The following is a 19,469-nucleotide window of genomic DNA, read 5'->3' on the forward strand; positions in this document are numbered from 1 at the left end:
TAATCTCTTTAAAATTAATGATTTTATTTCATAATTAATAGGGATATAATTTTAGATTTTTATAATATGTATGAGAGTATATATGGAATCATATTAAATATAAAAGTGATTCTCAAAATCAGATTTTGAAAAGTTACTCTTATTCTTGTTTTTTCAAAATCTGCTTTAGGATAATTTTGAGAAGTTACTCTTATTCTTGTTTTTTCAAAATCTGCTTTAGGATAAGGTGATTTTGCGAAAAGTAATTTTTAGAAAAATTTATCAAATACCAAAATTAGCTTTTGGTTTTCAAAAATCACTTTAAGCCTCTTACAAGGATCCCAAATGAGCCCTAATTAAGAAATAGAGGTTGATAAGAGAAATCAAGGGGGTTCAAATATCACCACCCTTTTTCCTTTTTAAGATTTAATTATGTTACTTCTAATTAGTCATTAATGTAATGAATATATGATGTAGGACGTTAATTTATGTTAATTTAAGATTTAAGATTTTTTATTATTCTAGGACTTTTTATTTTAATTGGAGTCTATTATAGTATGTGTCTAATTTTTTTATTTCTATTATAATTGTAATTTATTTTCCCTTTTTAAGTTAACTTAAAAAATTGGGTTTACTCTATTATAAATAGAGAGATATTGTTATTGTTTTCATAACTTCAGATTTAATTATTCAATCCTCTTTATAATTTCCTATGGGATTATCTATCAAAATCTCTTTTATAAAGTCTCTTAGATTAGAGCCTTTTTTAATCTCACTTTATGCGTTTTTAAAAATCTCATTAGGTCGTTTGAGTTAGAATGAGATCTAATCATACATCGATTAGAGCGTAATCTAATCGCATTAGCTTGGTCTAGTACTAAAACGATATCTAGTGTTTTCTATCCAATTAATTCTGCTTCCATTATGCCGCTCCATCAATACAAAAATTATAAATCAAAGATTTTTAAGTAATTATTAGTTATTGGCGTAATGGTCTAAGCATAGTTGGTTAATCTATTACAATAATATTTTGGCTCCCCAGCGTGGCTCGGAATTGGCCTTAATTTTTAAAGCTTAAGCCGCAAAGCTTGAGAATCTCATACTCTCATATATTGGGATGGGCAACCTCAATCCAATCGTATCCAGCCTAATTAAATTTAAATGGGTTGATTAGGTTATAAGGGGTTGATTGGGTCAATTTGTTTTAACCCAAGAACCATAAAAATTACAGCATAACTAATGTCAAATGTCAACTAACCCTTTTTATTCTTTTATAAAATAGACTCTTTTTAATTTCTCTTAGTTAAAGTTGATATTGATTAATTCTCTAAATTCAAAATTCAGTAATCAAACTCGAATTTCACTAAAAGTTAGTTGACAGATTTTCAAACATTATGTCATATAGTTTTTTATACAATATTTATTTTTGTTGCTTTGTTTATTAATATATGTTAGGTACAATGAGAATTAATGTGTTTTTTTTTCTATTTGAATCAATTTTAAGTACCAAATAGTTTTTAAATTATTGTTTTATATTTATGATTTTTTTTATTTTTAATGTTAATCAACCCAATCAACCAAACCCAATCCAACACAATGATTTAAAGGTTGGAGTAGTTTGAGTTGGATATGTTTATTTGGTTAGGTTGGGGTGGGCTAATTTTTTCTTAACCCAATTAATAATAGGTTGAGTTGGATTTTCATAAACTCAATCCAATCCAATCCAATTCATGCCCAACCCTGCCCTCATATCCTTAAGTGGACTGTGGATAATTTATAAAAGTTTAGGGTATTTTTGAACTTTGGCATTAAGCACATCGGGTGGAAGCCTAATAATTTCCCCATTTTAATTGTTATATCACATTATCTATGCATAATTTATCTACTTGATGTTGTAATATGATTTCTTTGATTTTGAGTTTTAGTTAGCGCGTGAATTAAAAAAAAAAATCCTACTTGACGTAACTACCTGTTAAAAACATAAAAAAAAAAAAGATCAATTATAAGTTGGAAATAGTAACGTAGTAGGTTTTTTCTAGTACTTTGAGACATAAAAATCATTTGAAATTTAAAATTACTCGATGCGAAGTTGTTTAAATATATGAACAATCATTTAGTTGAGTTAGTTGGCATTTTCTTCCCTTTATTTTAAAATGAAAGATTCGAGTATGACTGTTTAAAGTTTAATAGACTTTGGTTGTACGTTGGACTTTGATTGCATTTTTTTTTATTAATAAAGGGCTATGAAAAGAGCTAAGGCAACACTAAACTAGAGTGTGCAACTCCAGAGTATCATTGTTTAATATGCTAAGCATATTTAAAGAAAGAGACTGAAAGCAATGTAAACCTAAAGGAAAAGATAAGCTATAAGTAGCAACGAAATCTGCTGCTGCATTTGTTTCCCGATAGATATGGTTCACTTGAATCAACCAATCACGTCTTTGGTTGCATTTTTTATAATATTAAAAGACGGTTGTCTGAATTTAAATGGAAATACATAAATAAAATTTGCTGACTCAAGAACTTACTAAGAATATATCAATTCTATATTGACCCTAGTCCATATTTGTGCAATTTTGCATATATGAGGGAAGATTTTTGTCCAGTTAGTTGGAAGTAGCTAGAGTCCGAACATATAAATATCGCCACTGCAGAGCTACATATATCTGAGTAGGGTCTAAGAAAATTTCCAACGTAATTAATTACATGAAGATTATAATTAATATGTAAAATTGATGATAGTTCATGCTAAGAATATTGTCTCTTTAATTCTGGTATACGTTTCTCAAGTTATTTCCTCTATCTTTCCTAATAAGGTCGAACCACGAAACAAAGTGTTTATCAACGGCGGGACCTCTCAAGATATTTCCTCTGTCTTTCCCCGATACGGTCGAATTAAGAAACAAAACGTGTATCAATGGCGGGACCTCCACATCATGAGCCGTTTGATCAAAATTCAGTGAAATTGAAAATGTAAAATTTTCTCTAGAAATAGATAAAATTGGGAGTAATGAGCCATCATCAGGCAATTCAACCAGGATTGAGCTCGGTAAAGAACCGGATAGATCAACTCCAACTAGAATCCAGCTTGCATATATAAAAACCATAATTCTTTTCTTTGGTATTTGTAATGGTAGACCGACGCCACGAGTAATTTCATATCAAGTCGTATCAATTTGTAAATAGAAGTTCATATCGTTACTTCTATCAGCTTGTGCCTTACGTAGTTGAGTCTCTGCAGCTAAAGTCCAATAGAGTAAATAGGCCACCTTGGCCTGTCCCATAAGGAATAATAGTCAATTTTCTTGACTTGACTTAGTGAAAGTATAACAAAACATCATCGAAATTTCCAATAATGCCGTGGGACGTAGGTAATGCAAAATTTCCACAGTCAGAGCCACCCTTGGCCACTTCTATGTAGACCCTCATGATGAGCACATACTAAAATAATTACATATAGATTATTTATGAACCATTATCCAACATTACATCAACCTTAGACTTATACCTAAACTAGAAAATAGAACCGCATTTCATGCGGTTTTAAAAAAAAAATTAGTATTATCATTTTTTTTTACTTTATATTTGATGAAACTTATAAAAAATATGAATTGATTTTTTTTAAGATGAAGCAGCCTTATAAAAAATAAAAAAAAAATTATTAGCCAGCAATACAAATAAAGAAACAACGCAAGATAAAGAATAAAATGAGAGAATATATTATAGAGTGATTTTATTCATTCCAAGTGTGTGTGTACAAAATAAAAAGATGAGCTCTCCTTTTATAGTTACATAATCACTCCATGAAATTAATAAAAAATTATGGATCATAATTTCTTGTGAAATAGTGGGAGTTATAGGAAAACTAAAGGTTGCTAATGAGAGATAGTAGGGAGACTAAGAGATATATGTTATGAACATTTACATTTATTTTAATAAATTCATAACACTCCCCCTTGGATGTTCATTACAAAGAATATGCCTCATTAAAATCTTTACATAATTGTTATTGTATAATAACAATTAAATTAATTATGAGAAGATGAAAAGCCAAATCTAAAAGAAAAATTTTCTATTTATTAGATAATAGAGAATATACAAAGATGAGAAATGGTGATGACACATCACCTCTTCAAGTCCTAACTTTATATATATATATAGATATAGATAGATATAGATATATATGTTTAAGTGTTCTTTAGTTGTTAAACTCTCTTGGATCATTAACTTTGCCACACCCGTTATTATAATTATTATTGTTCTTTATAGGCACACCCATTATTCATTTTTCTCCAAAATGGTCTCCATTTATTCTTTCTTTCTTGTTACCCTTTCTATCACCTGGGCTCATGCAGCCAAATTCAATATCATAAACAATTGCCCCTACACCGTTTGGGCCGCCGCCGTGCCCGGAGGCGGCATAAAACTCGACAACGGTCAAACATGGACCATCACAGCCGAGCCAGGCACAACTAGAGCCCGCATTTGGGCTCGAACCAACTGCCAGTTTGATGCTTCCGGCAAAGGCAAATGCGAGACCGGTGACTGTAACGGACTCCTCGAGTGCCAAGGCGACGGTGCAGCACCTCACACCTTGGCCGAGTACGCGTTGAAGCAATTCGATGACCTGGATTTCATTGACATGTCCAACATTGACGGATTCAATGTTCCCATGGAATTTAGCTCTGTCTCTCCCTCATGCAACCGCACGATCAAGTGCAATGCTAACATTCTTGGCGAGTGCCCTACTGAATTGAAGGTTCCTGGAGGATGTAACGGGCCGTGCCCCGTGTTCAAGACCAACGAGTACTGTTGCAATTCAGGCAACTGCGGACCTACAGATTTATCCAAGTTTTTCAAGGATAGGTGCCCGGATGTTTACAGTTACCCTAAGGATGACCCTACTAGCACGTTTACTTGCCCGAGTGGGACCAACTACGAGGTTGTTTTCTGCCCTCCACTCACTCGACGATCAAAAGGTACGATTTTTGACCTCCTCATATTCATTAATACAAGAAAATCAAAATTGGAATCAGCGCCTGAGTTAGGTTATGATCCGTTTTGTTGTATTTGCTTGAAGATATGGCATGTCTAATTTCTTGCACCTAGAACACAATTTAATATACATGCTTGATCACTGGCTTTGAGGCCATGGATGATATTGGAAAAATGATCACATTGATATGTGTTGATTAAATCTGAAATTTTGTATTATCTAATATGGTCTATGTTTCGATAAAATCATGAACCCAAATGCTTCTTTTACTCATTAATTTTACGACAGGTTTTCTGTGACATTGGTGCCATTAGAATGCTCTTTTCAATACCTTCCTAACAATATATCATAGGCTTAATTATGAAGCTCTGGTTCGAATTCTGAAAATGTTAAATAATACAGGAGATCCCACTCCTGGGATCACTCATGCGATAGGCCAATGCATTATACTAGAAAGAAAATTTTTGAATTAAACGCAGCGTACAAAATAGGATGGTTAAAAATTTCAGAAGATTGAGATTTGTTTTGTTCAGTTGGAATTGCAAACTTTTTCTCGTTGAATTAATTATTTTATTAATTTAAGTTCAATTTTTAAAAAATGTCTCATCTATTTATAATTTTTAGCCCTATTGTAAAATTTAAATTAAGCGTGAATGTTCAATTGAATGGAATCCATTGAAAGTCAATATTAAAAAACCAAAATAAAATAAATATCTTAAATCATATTTTAAATTTTCATGATTAGAGCATTTTACTGCCTTTCTATGATGTAGGACGTTATTGGAAATTTTAGGATTTTAATTATTTTGGAATTTTTTTATATTTTTATTTTAATTTAAGTCAATTTTGGTATTTATTTAGGTCTTTTATTTCTAGTTTAACTTTAATTTTGTTTCTCTATTTGAGTTAATTTGGGAAGTAGGTTTTATCCTATTTAAACATGAATGTTTTGTCATTATTTTTAAGAGAACCTTTTGATAAATTATTAAAAAAAAATTTTTATAATTCCTTAAGAGTGTTTGGAACATAGTATTATAAGGTATTAAAATATTGTTCACATCAACTTAATACCAGTAGCATGTTTGCTAAAATTTAAGGGCTCACTATGACAATGAGCCTAAAAGGCGCAATACACAAACCCGATTGATATTTGCACTTGAGTAGATTGTTTACTTACACTGGAATGAGAGCGTGGTTTATTTTGTCTTAAATTAAGAGTGAATTATTTCAAATTACGGTTTTAACCTTATTTAAAGATTGTTTTTAATTACAAAGTGAATAAAAAAATATATTTCTAAAATAAGCTATTTATTTTATTATTAATTTTAATCACATAAGTTAATAATAATTATTAATATTGTTAATTATGTAAATCATAACCTTTTTATTAATTTTTATTTTAATTATGTAAATTAAAATTATTGATAAGAGCAACACAAATGGAACACTATTAATAATAATATAGTACAAAATTAATATTTTCTTAGAAACTATTTAATATTATTAATTATTAATAATAATTAAGTAAATATAATACTATTAAAATTAAATAAATATAAAGATATTCTATAGTAATATTATTAATTCTTTGTGAATATAATAATATTTTTTTAAATAAATGTTATTTTATTATTTTTAAATGTAATATTATTTTATTTTAATAAATACAATTATATTTAAAGGGAAGAGTTTAAAAGGAAAATGTGGGAGTGGAAATCATGGGAGTGAGAATCTCACTACTCACTCTAAAAGTGGGTAGCCATAGAGTGAGAATCCTACTCCCACCCTTGAATAAACATGTAAATACTGAAGTAAGATGACTCCACACTTCTCACTCCTACTTAGTAAGTAAACACACCTTTAGAGTTCAAATAGCCCCACCCTTAGAGTATAATCTAATCGCAATGACTTAATTCAATACTAGAATGATATTTAGTGTTCATTTATCTACCTTATCAATTAGCTTCCACTATCTTGTCGCATCAATTGGTATCAAAGCAGTTACGTAAAATAAAGATAGCAAAAAAATATAAGTCTGGCCCGAATCTGCAAAGATCTGAAAGATCCAGAAGTAGATGCTAAAATTGATGATCCATGCAGATCCGAATCCAAATGCAAGTGCATCCGAAAATTAGATATTTAGATCCGAATTATTTTTAATTAAATTATCTATTAAATTAAAATTAAATTAAAAGTATATAAGTTAAATGAAAAAAATCAAATCTGCGTGAATTTGTGGTGATGTCTTTATTTGTGATTGTTTAAATAAAATTTGTGTGGATTTATGATGTTTTTGTTTATGGATTTGTAGTGGTGTTTTTTTTTTTTGAAAAGAAAGTACATTTTTCATTGTCTCATAAAGAGAACAAATACAAAATGTCAACTGGAAATTCATCCAACCCTATACTTGATTCTAATTTTCTAAGAGCTAATTTGGTCATATTGTGAGCTAAGGTATTGCAAGTCCTAATACCATGCTGAGCTTTGAAATTCTGGAAACTCTTCTTGATTTCTAGAATGTCGAAGATCAATAAAAAAATTTCTGTCAAGGAGCCCCGCTTGTTGTTGATTAGCTCTATCACTCCCTTTGAGTCAGACTCTAAGATTACTGAAGATGCCCCTGCCTTGATAGTTGCTTGCATTCCCCACAGAACAACTTTTGCTTTATTCATCTCCACATCATCATAGCTCTTGACAGTGTTAACCACTGCAACAACAACTTCTCCTTTATGGTTTATGATCACAGCCCCAATCCAGCTAAATTATGATGCTTATCCATTGCGGCATCCACATTGACTTTGAACCATTCTTCTTCTAGATTCCATTGGTTTTGTTGTGTGTTAGTCAATTCTACTGAGAAATCATGTTCCGATTGCTTAATTCTTTTGACAGAATCAACAACTAACACTGCTTTGGCCACCAATCTCATTGGATCTTCGTGTTTCCTTTTAAATAGCATATTATTCATAACATTCCAAATGACCCAAAAAACAGATGCAACTAAGTCACCATTTAGTTTACTGTGTTGTTGATGTGAGTAATGAAGCAATGTAATGACATCTGGGAAATTTCCTTCTTGAAAATCAATTCCTAGGGAGGAGTATCTCCAAACGTTTCTCGCAAATTTATAGTACAATAAAGCCTGAGTTGCGTTCTACATCTCATTCCTACATACTAGACAAGTTGCCTCCTGCATCACCATTTTCTTCTATAAGTTTTCAGCTATAGGAAAGAGTTCTTTTGCTGCTCTCCAAAGGAAAATCTTAACTTTTTTCAAGGACTATCAGCTTCCAAATGATATTCCACTGGCTTGGATTTTGGTTTGAACAGCTAGGAATGTTATAATGCTTTTGCTTTAATGTTAATTGATAGCCACTCTTGACTAATTAATTCTCTCTCTTATCATAATCCCAAATCAAAATGTCTTTACTCTGCCTTCTTAAGAGCGGAATATGCATAATAATGTCAGTATCATCTTTACTAAAATGTTAATAGACCAGCTTTTCCTTCCAGTAGTTATTTTTCATTTATAAGCTCAGCAACAGAGGTTTCCTTTGGCAAATTTGGAGGTGTGCTGGGTTTAAAGGTTATTGGCCTAGGTAACCAGCTGCCATTAAAAACATTTATTTGCTACCCTTTACCAATTCTCCACCTACAGCTCTTTATTGGTACTACTCTCCCTCATAGGATGCTTCTCCAGATGTAAGACGGTTTAGAGCCCAAATTTCCCTCCAAGAAAGATGAATGCTTAAAATACCTCGCTTTCAAAATTCTAGCCACTAGGGAATCTGGAGCTTGAATGATCCTCTAACCTTGTTTGGCAACGAGGGCTTGGTTGAAACACGAGAGATCTTTGAAACCCAACCCTCATCTAGCTTTAGCTTGACACAATTTTTCACACCTAAACCCCACCAAAACTTAACTATCGCCCTTTGCATATCATCACACACCCCCTGAGGAAGCTTGAAAACACTCATAGCATAAGTAGGGACAACTTGTGCTACTGCTTTGAAAAAGGATCTCTTTACCTCTGCATGAGAAAAATTTTTGCTGCTAGCCCGAAATCTTGCTTAAAACCCTGAGCTTAATCTCATTTAAAAAAACATTTTGTCCTCTTCCCTATCATTGATGGAAGGCTGAGATATTTTTTATACTTAGAGACAACATTGAGCTGAAAAATATGCTTGATTGCTGCTACATACTCCGCCTTTGTGTTACTGTCAAAAAACATGAATGATTTTTCCATGTTAAAGATCTATCAAGAGGCCTTTTCATAACATTCAAAAATTCTTTTTAGATTTCTACAGTCTTCAACAGTTGCTTTAGTGGAATTAGACTATCATCAGCAAATAGTAAGTGGGAGATAGACAAGTCTTTGCCAAATTTGAGGCAATGGATAAGCTTTTGATGCTCAGTCGGTCTAATCAAATTAAAAAAAGCTTCAGCACACATAATAAAAAGGTATGGTGACAGTGGACAGCCTTGTCAAAGCCCTCTTTATGGATAGAACAACCCTTTTGCCACCTCATTCACAATAATAGAGAAAGAAACTGTAGTGATGTAGTTCATAATCAGGTTAACCCATCTCCTCTAAAACCTCATTCTCAGTATAATTTGTTCAAGAAAAGGCCATTGGCTTTGCTAACATCTAATTTAAGAGCTACCAGCCCATTTTTTTCCCTTCCTATGTCTTATTTTATACAAGCATTCATAGCCTATAATAGTATTATCAAAGATTAATCTATTCGGGATGAATGCACTTTGGGTTGGGGATATAACATGATGAGTGATGTGTTTAAGTATGTTCACAATTATTTTGGCAACAATTCAGTAAATAACATTGTAAAGGCTTATGGGTCTGAAATTAATTACTCTTAAAGGTTTTGGCACCTTAGGTATCAATGCAATATGTGCGTGATTTAAAGGGGCTATAGTGCCTCTATCATTTAGGATATGAAAACATGTATTTATGACTTCATACCTGACCGATTGCTAGTGCTTCTAATAGAAAGCCACATGTAGTTGATCTGGTCCCGATGCCTTTATAGGACTCATTTGAGACAAGGTTGTGTAGATTTCCTTAGCTAAGAAGGGGTTGTCCAACTGTTGATTCATTTCTTTTGTGACTGTTTAGGCTGAATCACCAAGGGCAGCTGAGATGTGGTATGAGGTAGGACTGAAAGTGGTAAACAGCTCTGTAAAATAGTCACAAAACTGTTTATCCACCTCTTTTTCATTTTCAATTCAACTGTTTTGCTTATTCATCACTCCCCAAATTCTGTTTTTTTCTTCCTTAAATAAGCTTTTGTCTGAAAGAATTTAGTTTTTTTATCCCCTTGCTTAAGTCATTCGACTCTTGATTTTTGTCTCCAGTAAATCTCCTCATCCATCCGCAGATTCTCAATGTGTTTCTCTATGCTTATAATTTCATTATCTTCTTCATACTGCACTTGGTTGAACTTAATCTCCACAAGCATTTTCTTCAGCTACTCCAATTTTTTCTTTTTATCCTCAAATTGTTGTTTACTCTAGATTAATAGCCGCGCCATTGAATTTTTTGTTGCTTTTTTTAAAACATTGGACCGGATCAATTTTACCCCAACAATTCTTCTTGTCTCATATCTCTTGCACAATACGTTTGCACTCATCACAAGGGCTCCACATATCCTCGTAATGTAACATACATCTTATTTTTTGTTGATAATTCACTGCCCTGGTTCTAACTTGCATTTTTAGCATAATTGGGTTGTGATCAGAGCACCATGTGTCTAAGTTATATACAACCAGCTTTGTCCACCCAGCTTCCCAATCCTTTATCCCAAAAATCTATCTAGTTTTTCTTCAACAAATTGTGGTCAAAACCGTCTATTTGACCATGTGAAAGGGTACCCTCTACACTCAAGATCAGTCAAATTATATTCTCTCACTGTTTCTCTGTACTAAGCCACCATACTTAGGTTTCTATCATTCCCATCCATTTTTTCATTTAAGTTTAAGATTTCATTAACATCTCCAAAACAAATCCACCGGTAAGTGAACAAACCTACAAGTCTTTTTAAAAGTGTCCACGTATGTCTTTTCTTCCCCACCTCAGGGTGCCCATAGATTCTCGTACACCTCAATTGTTTTCTATATACTCCTCTGACAATAACATCAATATGGTGGTTACTGTACTAGGCTATCTCTAAATCCAAATCTTCATTCCATAGCATTACCAAGCCACCCTCATGCCACTTTTACCCAATGCGAGACAGTTATCCAACCCTAGGCTCTTCCCAATACTCATTATTTGACCAAGCATCAATTTTATTTCACAAAGAAAAAGAATTTGAGGCTTGTATTTTTAGAGAATGTCTTTTAATTCATGAAATGTTTGGGTATTCCCTAAACCCTGAATATTCCAACTTATGTTATTTATTGCTTTTGGCGGGGCTAGCCACCAGCCTCCGTCGATAATTCCTCCATTACTAATTCAGACACCTTCATGAGTTCTATGGCTATTACTTCTCAGCTGAGCTTGAAAGTTACTGAGAGGGACTTGGTTGGGCTAATAGTAGAAACTTCTTTCACTGGGCTTGTTGTTTTGGCTTTTTTCTTTTCTAGACTAGCCCATTTCACCTCGCTAATCAAACGTTTTGAAGCCAATAGCCTAGTTTTATTACTAGATTTTTTGTTCATATCACGGGCTTAACTTTCTATCTTTTCCATTTGGGCTTCGATTTTTTTAACTCTAGCTCGTTATCTACAACTTCTTCCTCTGAGATCATCTGGTCTGTAGGTGTTGCGTTGGCCTGTTTTGATTCTTGACCCACCAAAAATGTCCTTACCTTTCCCATTTCCCTCCAACTTTTTATTTTCTGACAATTTTCCCCACCTTTATTTCTCTAATTCCAGTTGCATTAGAATTTTCAGCTGTACAATACAACTTTTGGTCATTGGTTTGCAGAAACCTTGATTTGCTTCCTTCGATTTTGTCAACGTTTTCAACATCCCTTTCCATGTTTCTCCCTTATATTAGCGCTATTTTAGCTTCCATACTTTCATGGTTTGGTGTAGATCTGAATTCATGACCTAAGTTTAGTGTGGGTGAACCCAGATTTGGAATCTCTGCAATTTCTAATTCTAATGCCTCCTCTCTGGCTTTCTCCTGCTCCTTACTCCATTTCTCCTTAGCTCTATTCAACTTTGTTCTGTCTGCTAATGACACTGCTTTTAGCCATGGTCTAAATGGTAAATCTTTTTTTTGTTGACCTTTATAATCCATACATTCTCTAAACCGGTGCCCAATGCATCCATAACAAAAACAAAAGTCCGGCATTCTCTAAACTGGTGCCCAATGCATCCATAACAAAAACAGAAGTCTGGTAGTCGTTCATATGCAACCAGCATTGGAATATCCTCTTCGCCTTCTTGCTTCAAGATTATAAGTTTCTTCAAAGGTTTTATGATATTCACCGAGACTTGGATGCACATAAACTCCCCAAAGCATTCACCTTGAGCATCAATTCCTATATCTTCCACTTTTCCAACTCTTGACCCTAACTCCCGGATTATATTGTATCCATACACATCAGTGGCATATTATGGATCTAGATCTAGAATGACGTATGAGAAAAAGATTATTTTTTTATACTACTAACACCCCTTGGTTCTTGGAGTACAATTGGAGCTCTATCAAAATGCCACGATCCTCCATTTCAAACTCTTTTTTTATCAGCTTCTGTGAGGAACTTAAACACGAATATATTGCACCCTAGACTTTCAACATTAAAATCATGTACAGTATGCCAAGTTTAATACAAAGCTATTTTGAGTCCTTCACGATTAACCTCTCTTGCTAGAAGAATCTTTCCCGCTAGACAACCAGCTACAACTCGATATCCTTTTTCCTTCATTAGGCCTTCAAAGATAAATTGGTCTGCTTCCTCTCCTTCAAGTGTTATAGCTTGACATTTTCGTATTAACTCTTCTGTTTCTATTTTTCCAAAACATAGGCACCCACCATTTATTGCAGTATTTTGAGACCCTGCTTTAAAGACACTCACCAACCTCTCACTTTTTCCTACGAAGAAAGACTCTCAGTTTGTGTTTGAAAACCCTCACCAACCCCTTAAAGAAATAAATCAAAGGAAAGAAAAATCCCTAACACTCCTTACAAGTGATGTTCAGGGCCATAAAGGCCGAGTGTAGCTACCATTCCGCCTTTTCTCATTACAGTGAAAAGTAAGAAAAAGAGCATCCGCTGACTAGCTTTCTTAATTTGTAGTGTTGTTAGACTTAAATTTATGTTATTTTTTTGTTTAATTTATGTTGTGGTATTCTTATTTGTGGATTTATAGTGTTGTTGTACGTTATTTTAGGCGTTGAATGATTGATTGTTGAATTATGATTGTATTTTATTTGATTTTTTATATAGATTTTTTGAATTTTAAATTATATTTGAATTTATTATGCGGATTCAGATATTTAAAAATCCGCCTACGTTTTTTTGTTGCCTTCAAATAACAAAAGAGTAAAGGCAACATTTTTTCGCCATCAGCCACAGCTTTATAGTTATGTATGTTTTTTTGTTGCCTTCAAATAACAAAAAGGGAAATTTTCTTTTTCCATCTAGCTTTCTTACTGCTTAGTGGGCGGCATTGTTCATTTAAATTTGTGTTCAAAATTTCGTCTTCGAACTAATTCTGACAAGAAACAATGCAAATTTAAACAGGGTTTTCCCTGTTAATTTATTTGTTGAGTTATTTTTTTTAATCTTTTCATTCAATTTAGATATCGCTTTTGGTCTTGGTCCAATATTGCTTTTGGTCTTTCCTAGAGATGACCTGTGACAATTGAATAAGTTAAAAGTTAACTGTCACAACTCTTTTTATTTTTAATTGATTGTGATGGTGATTTGGTAATAGTATTGGTGAAATTACAGTTGCTTTTGCTATTTTTGGTATTATATCTTTTGGTTTAAAATTAAAACAATAATTTATAAAAGCAAAGCTCTTTAAGAATATAATACCAAACAAAAATAAATAACATCTTTCATGTTTAACATAATTTGATTGTGTAACAAAAAAAAAATAACTATTGAGTTTCTAGACACCAATATCATTGATTAAAATCTTAGGGAAAAAAAATATTTTAGAAAGAGAATTACGTTACATAAGACTGTAAATGTACAAGATACAAATTTTACAATAAATACTTAAGAATTTTAGGATTTTTCATAATTTTACATAAGTAGTCAATTTGTTTTTCAAAAATTTATAATTTAAGTTATAAAATTTATTAAATTATTAATATTAATTGTTAATGGTAATGAGTGAAATCAGTTTTTGATCTTAAAATTTAACTCTACCACTTATTAAATTAGTTTTAATGGGTTGACTCACTAACAATTCGACTTGATAAAAGTCGATCCGATAATTATTTTTATCATATGGGTTCATGTTGGGTTAATGGGTTGTAAAAACTTTTGCGAAGCCTAACTAGACCTAAGTTAAAGTGTGTGTATTTTATTCTTTGCTTGTATTTTATATTGATAAAAAATTTCACCCCGAGATTTGATATTCTTACTACTAGCCAGAAGTTAAGAGTAATATGGTTGCTGTGAGAGAAGACCACTTGCCTACTCAATGCGTAATAGTAGCAGCAGCGCAAGCTGCTGAAGTCAGAGAGCTGGCAGTTGTGGTTAATGCATCAATAGGAGATAGGTTAAGACTTAAGGGTGTGTTTACCGCTTAAATTGGGGAACCACAATCTAGAATCGGAATCATTGACATAATTTACTTCACAAAATAAGAGTGAAAATTAAAACTATAATCGTGCGAAGTCCACAAATTTGATAATCATTCCCATAGATTTGATTCTCGTAAGGGAATTGGGAATCAATCTCCGATTCCCAAAACTATAAGTTCCCCCCATTGAATTTTCATAATTCCCAAAATGCCTCAAATCAAGTTCCGTCATTTTATAGTTTGGTCCTTCCAAAATTTATGAAAATACCTAAAAATTTTATATTATTTGCAAATAAGTCCTTTGTTAATAATAATAATAATATCATTATAATGATCAATATTCATCTTTTCTTATTATTATTATTATTATTATTATTATTAACTTCATTATTATTATATTTAATATTATTGTCATTATTATTACTATTTTTAGTTTTGTTATTATTTTCATTCTTATTAGTGCTATTATTTTAATATATACAAATAATAATAGGGACAACGATTAACTAGGGATTTGGGATCTCGAACTATTTAGGACAATATTGATCTGTATTTTAGGATCGCATTTTAAAAGCGAATAGGATTTGGGACTAAAAAAAATCCCAATTTATTGCGTGGGATGGGATTAGGATCTAAGTTGGGATCTCGTTTGTCCCGTTTAATTTTTGGAAGAAATATTATATTAATAAAATTAAAAGTAAGTAAAATTAAACTAATGGTTAACGAATAGTGATTCAAATAACATTATAGCAATATACTCTAGGCCCAAGTAACAAATACAAGCCCTTTTGTTGCATTATTTTTAGTTTAATTAAATAAATCTAAAGCGAAAATATTAAACTAGAAACCTAAAAGTATTTGAACCTAAAACTAAAATACAGTCGCTTGTTGCTCATCCCCAATTTTTGCTTGCCTTCGGCCACCTCGTTTAGCATTTCGGTAAGTTTGCATTTGACTTCTCTTTTTTTATGTTTGAATATAATTGTTTTAGATTTTTTATTATTTTCTCAAATAGATTGTATTTGATTCATAAATTAAGTTGATCGTTTATTGCTTGCTTTACTGAAAGATGATTGTTTCAGGATATTTGGGACATTTGGTCCAGGATGGGATTTTGAACGGTCCCGGATTGGTCCAATTTTTTCTCCCATTTAACTATTTGGAATGAGATTCGGTCCACATTAAAATCTCATTTTACCATTCGGGATAGGACTGGGATTGTCAAATCCCAGACCATCCCGGACTATTGCCATCTCTACAATTAATAAAGGCCACTTTAGTAACTTGCAACAATCCACTCTAATTCCAAGATAAAGTAAACACATGAAGGCAAATATAATTTATTCCGATTCTAATTCTTACAGTTTAAGAAAACAAGTTATTCTGATTCCAATTCCTTATTATGATTCTATCTCATTCTGATTCCAATTCAATTCATATTCTAATCCTATTATAATTTTCTTTTAGTAAATAGACCATAAGAGTAATGAGCTTACTTTTGTCTAATTCAAATTTTCAAATTGAAAAGACTTTACTTTCACCACCACTAGTTACTAAAACTTTTAGTAAAAGAAAAATTATCTTTGCACCATCTCTCTTTTGTCAAATATACATCTAACCGCCACAAAATTTGGACATGTTCTCTATACCATTTTTATTTCTAAACTTTTATCAATCTACCACTTTGAGGCTAATAAAGTTAGAATCCATTAAATAATTTTAATAAAATGATCATTTTACCTCTAAATGAATTAAAATACTATTTTATCTTACAAAATTTTGTAACATAAAAAATTATAATTATAAGAATACCCTTAAATTTAATTAAATAGATAAATCTTAAAATCCAAGATGTTAATTCTGTAATTATAATTTTTTTATTTTCCAAAATTGAAAGAAAACTTTAAATGTTAATTTAATTTGCATTGTGTAAACTCTTTGCTTATTTTTGAGGCTCTAATTAAGATTTGCTTAAGCAAAGGTCGGCACGCACACTCTCTAAAAAATTATAATTACAAAAATTATCATTTAAAAATTATAATTACAAAAATTATCATTTAAAAATTATAATTACAAAAATTAACATTTTTAATTTTGAGATTTATTATCTCTTATAAATTCAAGGGTATTCTTATAATTATAATTTTTATTTTAAAAAATTTTATAAGATAAAATGGTCTTTTAATTTTTTTTAGGAGTAAAATAGTTATTTTATTAAAATTATTTAACGGACCCTAATTTTGTTAGTATAAAAGCGGTTGATTGATCAAGTTTATAAATAAAGGTGGTTTAGAGTCAAAATTTTGTGACGGTTAGAGAAATGTGTTAAAAAAAATTATTGTAGAGATAGTTTCTCTTTAGTCAATAAAGTAGGTTGTGAGACTTGTGAGCATTAGCGTGGAGGAAAAAAAAAAAAAGAGAGAGGGAAAAGAAATATACCAAAATAGAAAGCTAATAAGATGTCTTGGACCTTCTGGTCCTCAACAAAATAATGAATCACAAATGCACAAACAAATAATGTATTGACTAAACTACTGTTAGCCTGTTACATTTCCACTAGCATAATTAATATTCTAATTAGTGCCCAGTTTTAAAATTTGCCTATTAAGTTTAAGGCCCTTGATCTTGTTTTTAGCTGGTGGCTGTTGTAACTTTACAGTATTGAGATATTTGGTAAATATTTACTGTTATTATTTTAGAAATTATGTAAATTTTATCCCACAATTGTATAATAAAAAATTTATTATTTTTATTTTTAGTCAAAAATATTATTTAAAAGTCATATTTATTGTACAATATTAATTTTTACTTTATAATTATAATTTTTTATAACAACTATAACTTTTAAGGTACAATACTTTAATACTAAAAAATCCTAATTTTAAAATAAAATAAACATTGTTTTGGAAAAAAAGGAAAAAATAAAAAATAAAAAGTGAATAGAGGTACATCACTCTATCAACCCCAAGGGATAGTCTAGCTAGGCATGACAATCTTTGAATTGAGATGTAATGAACATCCATTATCCATTTCTCTTTCCATGGATTTCTCATTCTCAAAATTTGAAAGAGCTTTGTAATTTGGATGCTGATTGTTCGTATTTGGATAATAAAATGGACAATAATGTCCAAGAAATTCTCACTGCAAATTAAGTTTAATTGATTTGACTTTGGTAGTAGAAGAGTCTGGAGATTTTTTTTATATTATTTAGTTTATCGACCATTCAAATATTGATTGTTCCTTACACTAATTTTTGAAAAAAAAAATTATTTAAATCATGTTAGTGAATAGGGATGAGTTGGGATGTGAGAATCGCCAAATATAACACATTATTTAAAATGAAATTTAAGATGAAAAAATTTTGAGATACCTATCATTACTCAGATTTTTTTATACAAATATCATTATTCCTCATTTAATTTTCTTTAGAATTTCTTGCTACTCCATGAACCAGAGTAACAGAAGTCTACGAAAATGCTTTAATTTTCCCCCACTAATCCAATTATTTTGACCCGAATCTCTCTCTAGTCTCTAGTCTCTAGTCTCTAGTCGTGGTTGTCTTTGACTTTGATTACTAGAGCCTTGCAAAAGTACAATAATACCATCATCTTATTAGTAATTTCCAAGCAACAACGTGCAGCTCTGTTAAGTGTTTAATAAAAGACAACAAGATGAGCTTCTTCAAATAAACTCCTCTCTGTCTCTTTGTTCTGCTTCATTGTCCTAACGGTCACCGGCATCCATGCAGCCGCTTTCGAGATACAAAACAACTGCATCTACACGGTTTGGGCAGCAGCCAATCCTGGAGGCGGCAAGGAGCTGCATCAGCACCAATCATGGCACATCAACTTAACCGACGCAGGCAGCATATGGGCTCGAACCAACTGCAACTTTAGCGCTGACGGGACCGGAAACTGCGAGAGCGGTGACTGTGATGGAGTCCTCAACTGCGCATCCGATTCCTCACCCCCAGTCACCTTAGCAGAATACTCGTTAAACGTATCCAAGAACTTTGATTTGTTCAACCTCTCTCTGATGAACGGATTTAATATTCCTATGGAATTTAAAGGAACTAGTAGTATGTGCACCCAAGTGATCAAATGTGCAGGTGACATAAACGGGTTGTGCCCGAATGAGTTGAGGCATCCTGGTGGGTGTAACAATCCGTGTACACTTTTTAAAAATGACCAGTTTTGTTGCAACGTTGATCGTCGGAGTTGTGGTGCTACAGCTTACTCCAAATTTTTCAAGAATTTGTGCCCGAATGTTTACACTTATCCCATGGATGATCCAGCTAGCACATTAGCTTGCCCAACTGGCACTGGCTATAAGGTTGTGTTCTGTCCGTGAGGCCTCTGCTTACTAATTACTTTTTTTTTTTTTAATTTGCTCGCCAATAAAAAAGGCATTAGATTATTGGTTGCAGTTTTTGTGCAAGACTGTTTGCGGATTGTATAGCTACCTAATTTTCTTTAGCATTTATTCTTTCTTTGAATTGTATCTTGGACAATTTATATTTTAGGGTGATTGTCATTCTCTCGTCAAATGTTATGGGCAATAAGCTTCACGGTTCATTTTATTATTAATTATTTTTCATTTTTAGTAACAATACTATCGCTGCACATTCATTAAAAGTTTATAACTTAGATTGCATAAATGTATAAGTTATATATATAGCAAGACCAAGAATGGAATTATTGGCAACTCTCCAGTCCTTTTAAAATCTCTACTCTTTTACTAAATGGTTGTGCCTCAGTTGGCAGCGC

The 19,469-nt window shown here is 31.9% G+C and overlaps 2 protein-coding genes across 2 annotated transcripts; both read left to right on the forward strand.

Moving 5' to 3' along the window:
- The first annotated feature begins 2,896 nt into the window (after nt 1-2,896).
- LOC18046479 (thaumatin-like protein) lies at nt 2,897-5,074 on the forward strand. The gene is made up of 2 exons (XM_006440514.2): nt 2,897-2,952; nt 4,249-5,074. The coding sequence occupies exons 1-2, from the start codon at nt 2,897-2,899 to the stop codon at nt 5,072-5,074; spliced, it is 882 nt and encodes a 293-aa protein (XP_006440577.2).
- Nucleotides 5,075-14,566: 9,492 nt separating this feature from the next.
- LOC18046480 (protein P21) lies at nt 14,567-19,053 on the forward strand. Its single transcript, XM_006440515.2, has 2 exons — nt 14,567-14,693; nt 18,380-19,053. The coding sequence occupies exons 1-2, from the start codon at nt 14,567-14,569 to the stop codon at nt 19,051-19,053; spliced, it is 801 nt and encodes a 266-aa protein (XP_006440578.2).
- Nucleotides 19,054-19,469: the final 416 nt, after the last annotated feature.

This window comes from Citrus clementina, unplaced genomic scaffold, assembly GCF_000493195.1.
Source record: "Citrus clementina cultivar Clemenules unplaced genomic scaffold, Citrus_clementina_v1.0 scaffold_3, whole genome shotgun sequence".
NCBI classification, from domain to species: domain Eukaryota; kingdom Viridiplantae; phylum Streptophyta; class Magnoliopsida; order Sapindales; family Rutaceae; genus Citrus; species Citrus x clementina.

Bases quoted from the DNA above. Each gene is read 5' to 3' on its own strand.
- LOC18046479 (XM_006440514.2), top strand. From the start codon at position 2,897: ATGGCGGGACCTCCACATCATGAGCCGTTTGATCAAAATTCAGTGAAA. The intron at 2,953-4,248 runs GTAAAATTTTCT...TGTTCTTTATAG, and splicing joins AATTCAGTGAAATTGAAAAT to GCACACCCATTATTCATTTT.
- LOC18046480 (XM_006440515.2), top strand. From the start codon at position 14,567: ATGGTTGCTGTGAGAGAAGACCACTTGCCTACTCAATGCGTAATAGTA. The intron at 14,694-18,379 runs GTGTGTTTACCG...CAACAAGATGAG, and splicing joins AGATAGGTTAAGACTTAAGG to CTTCTTCAAATAAACTCCTC.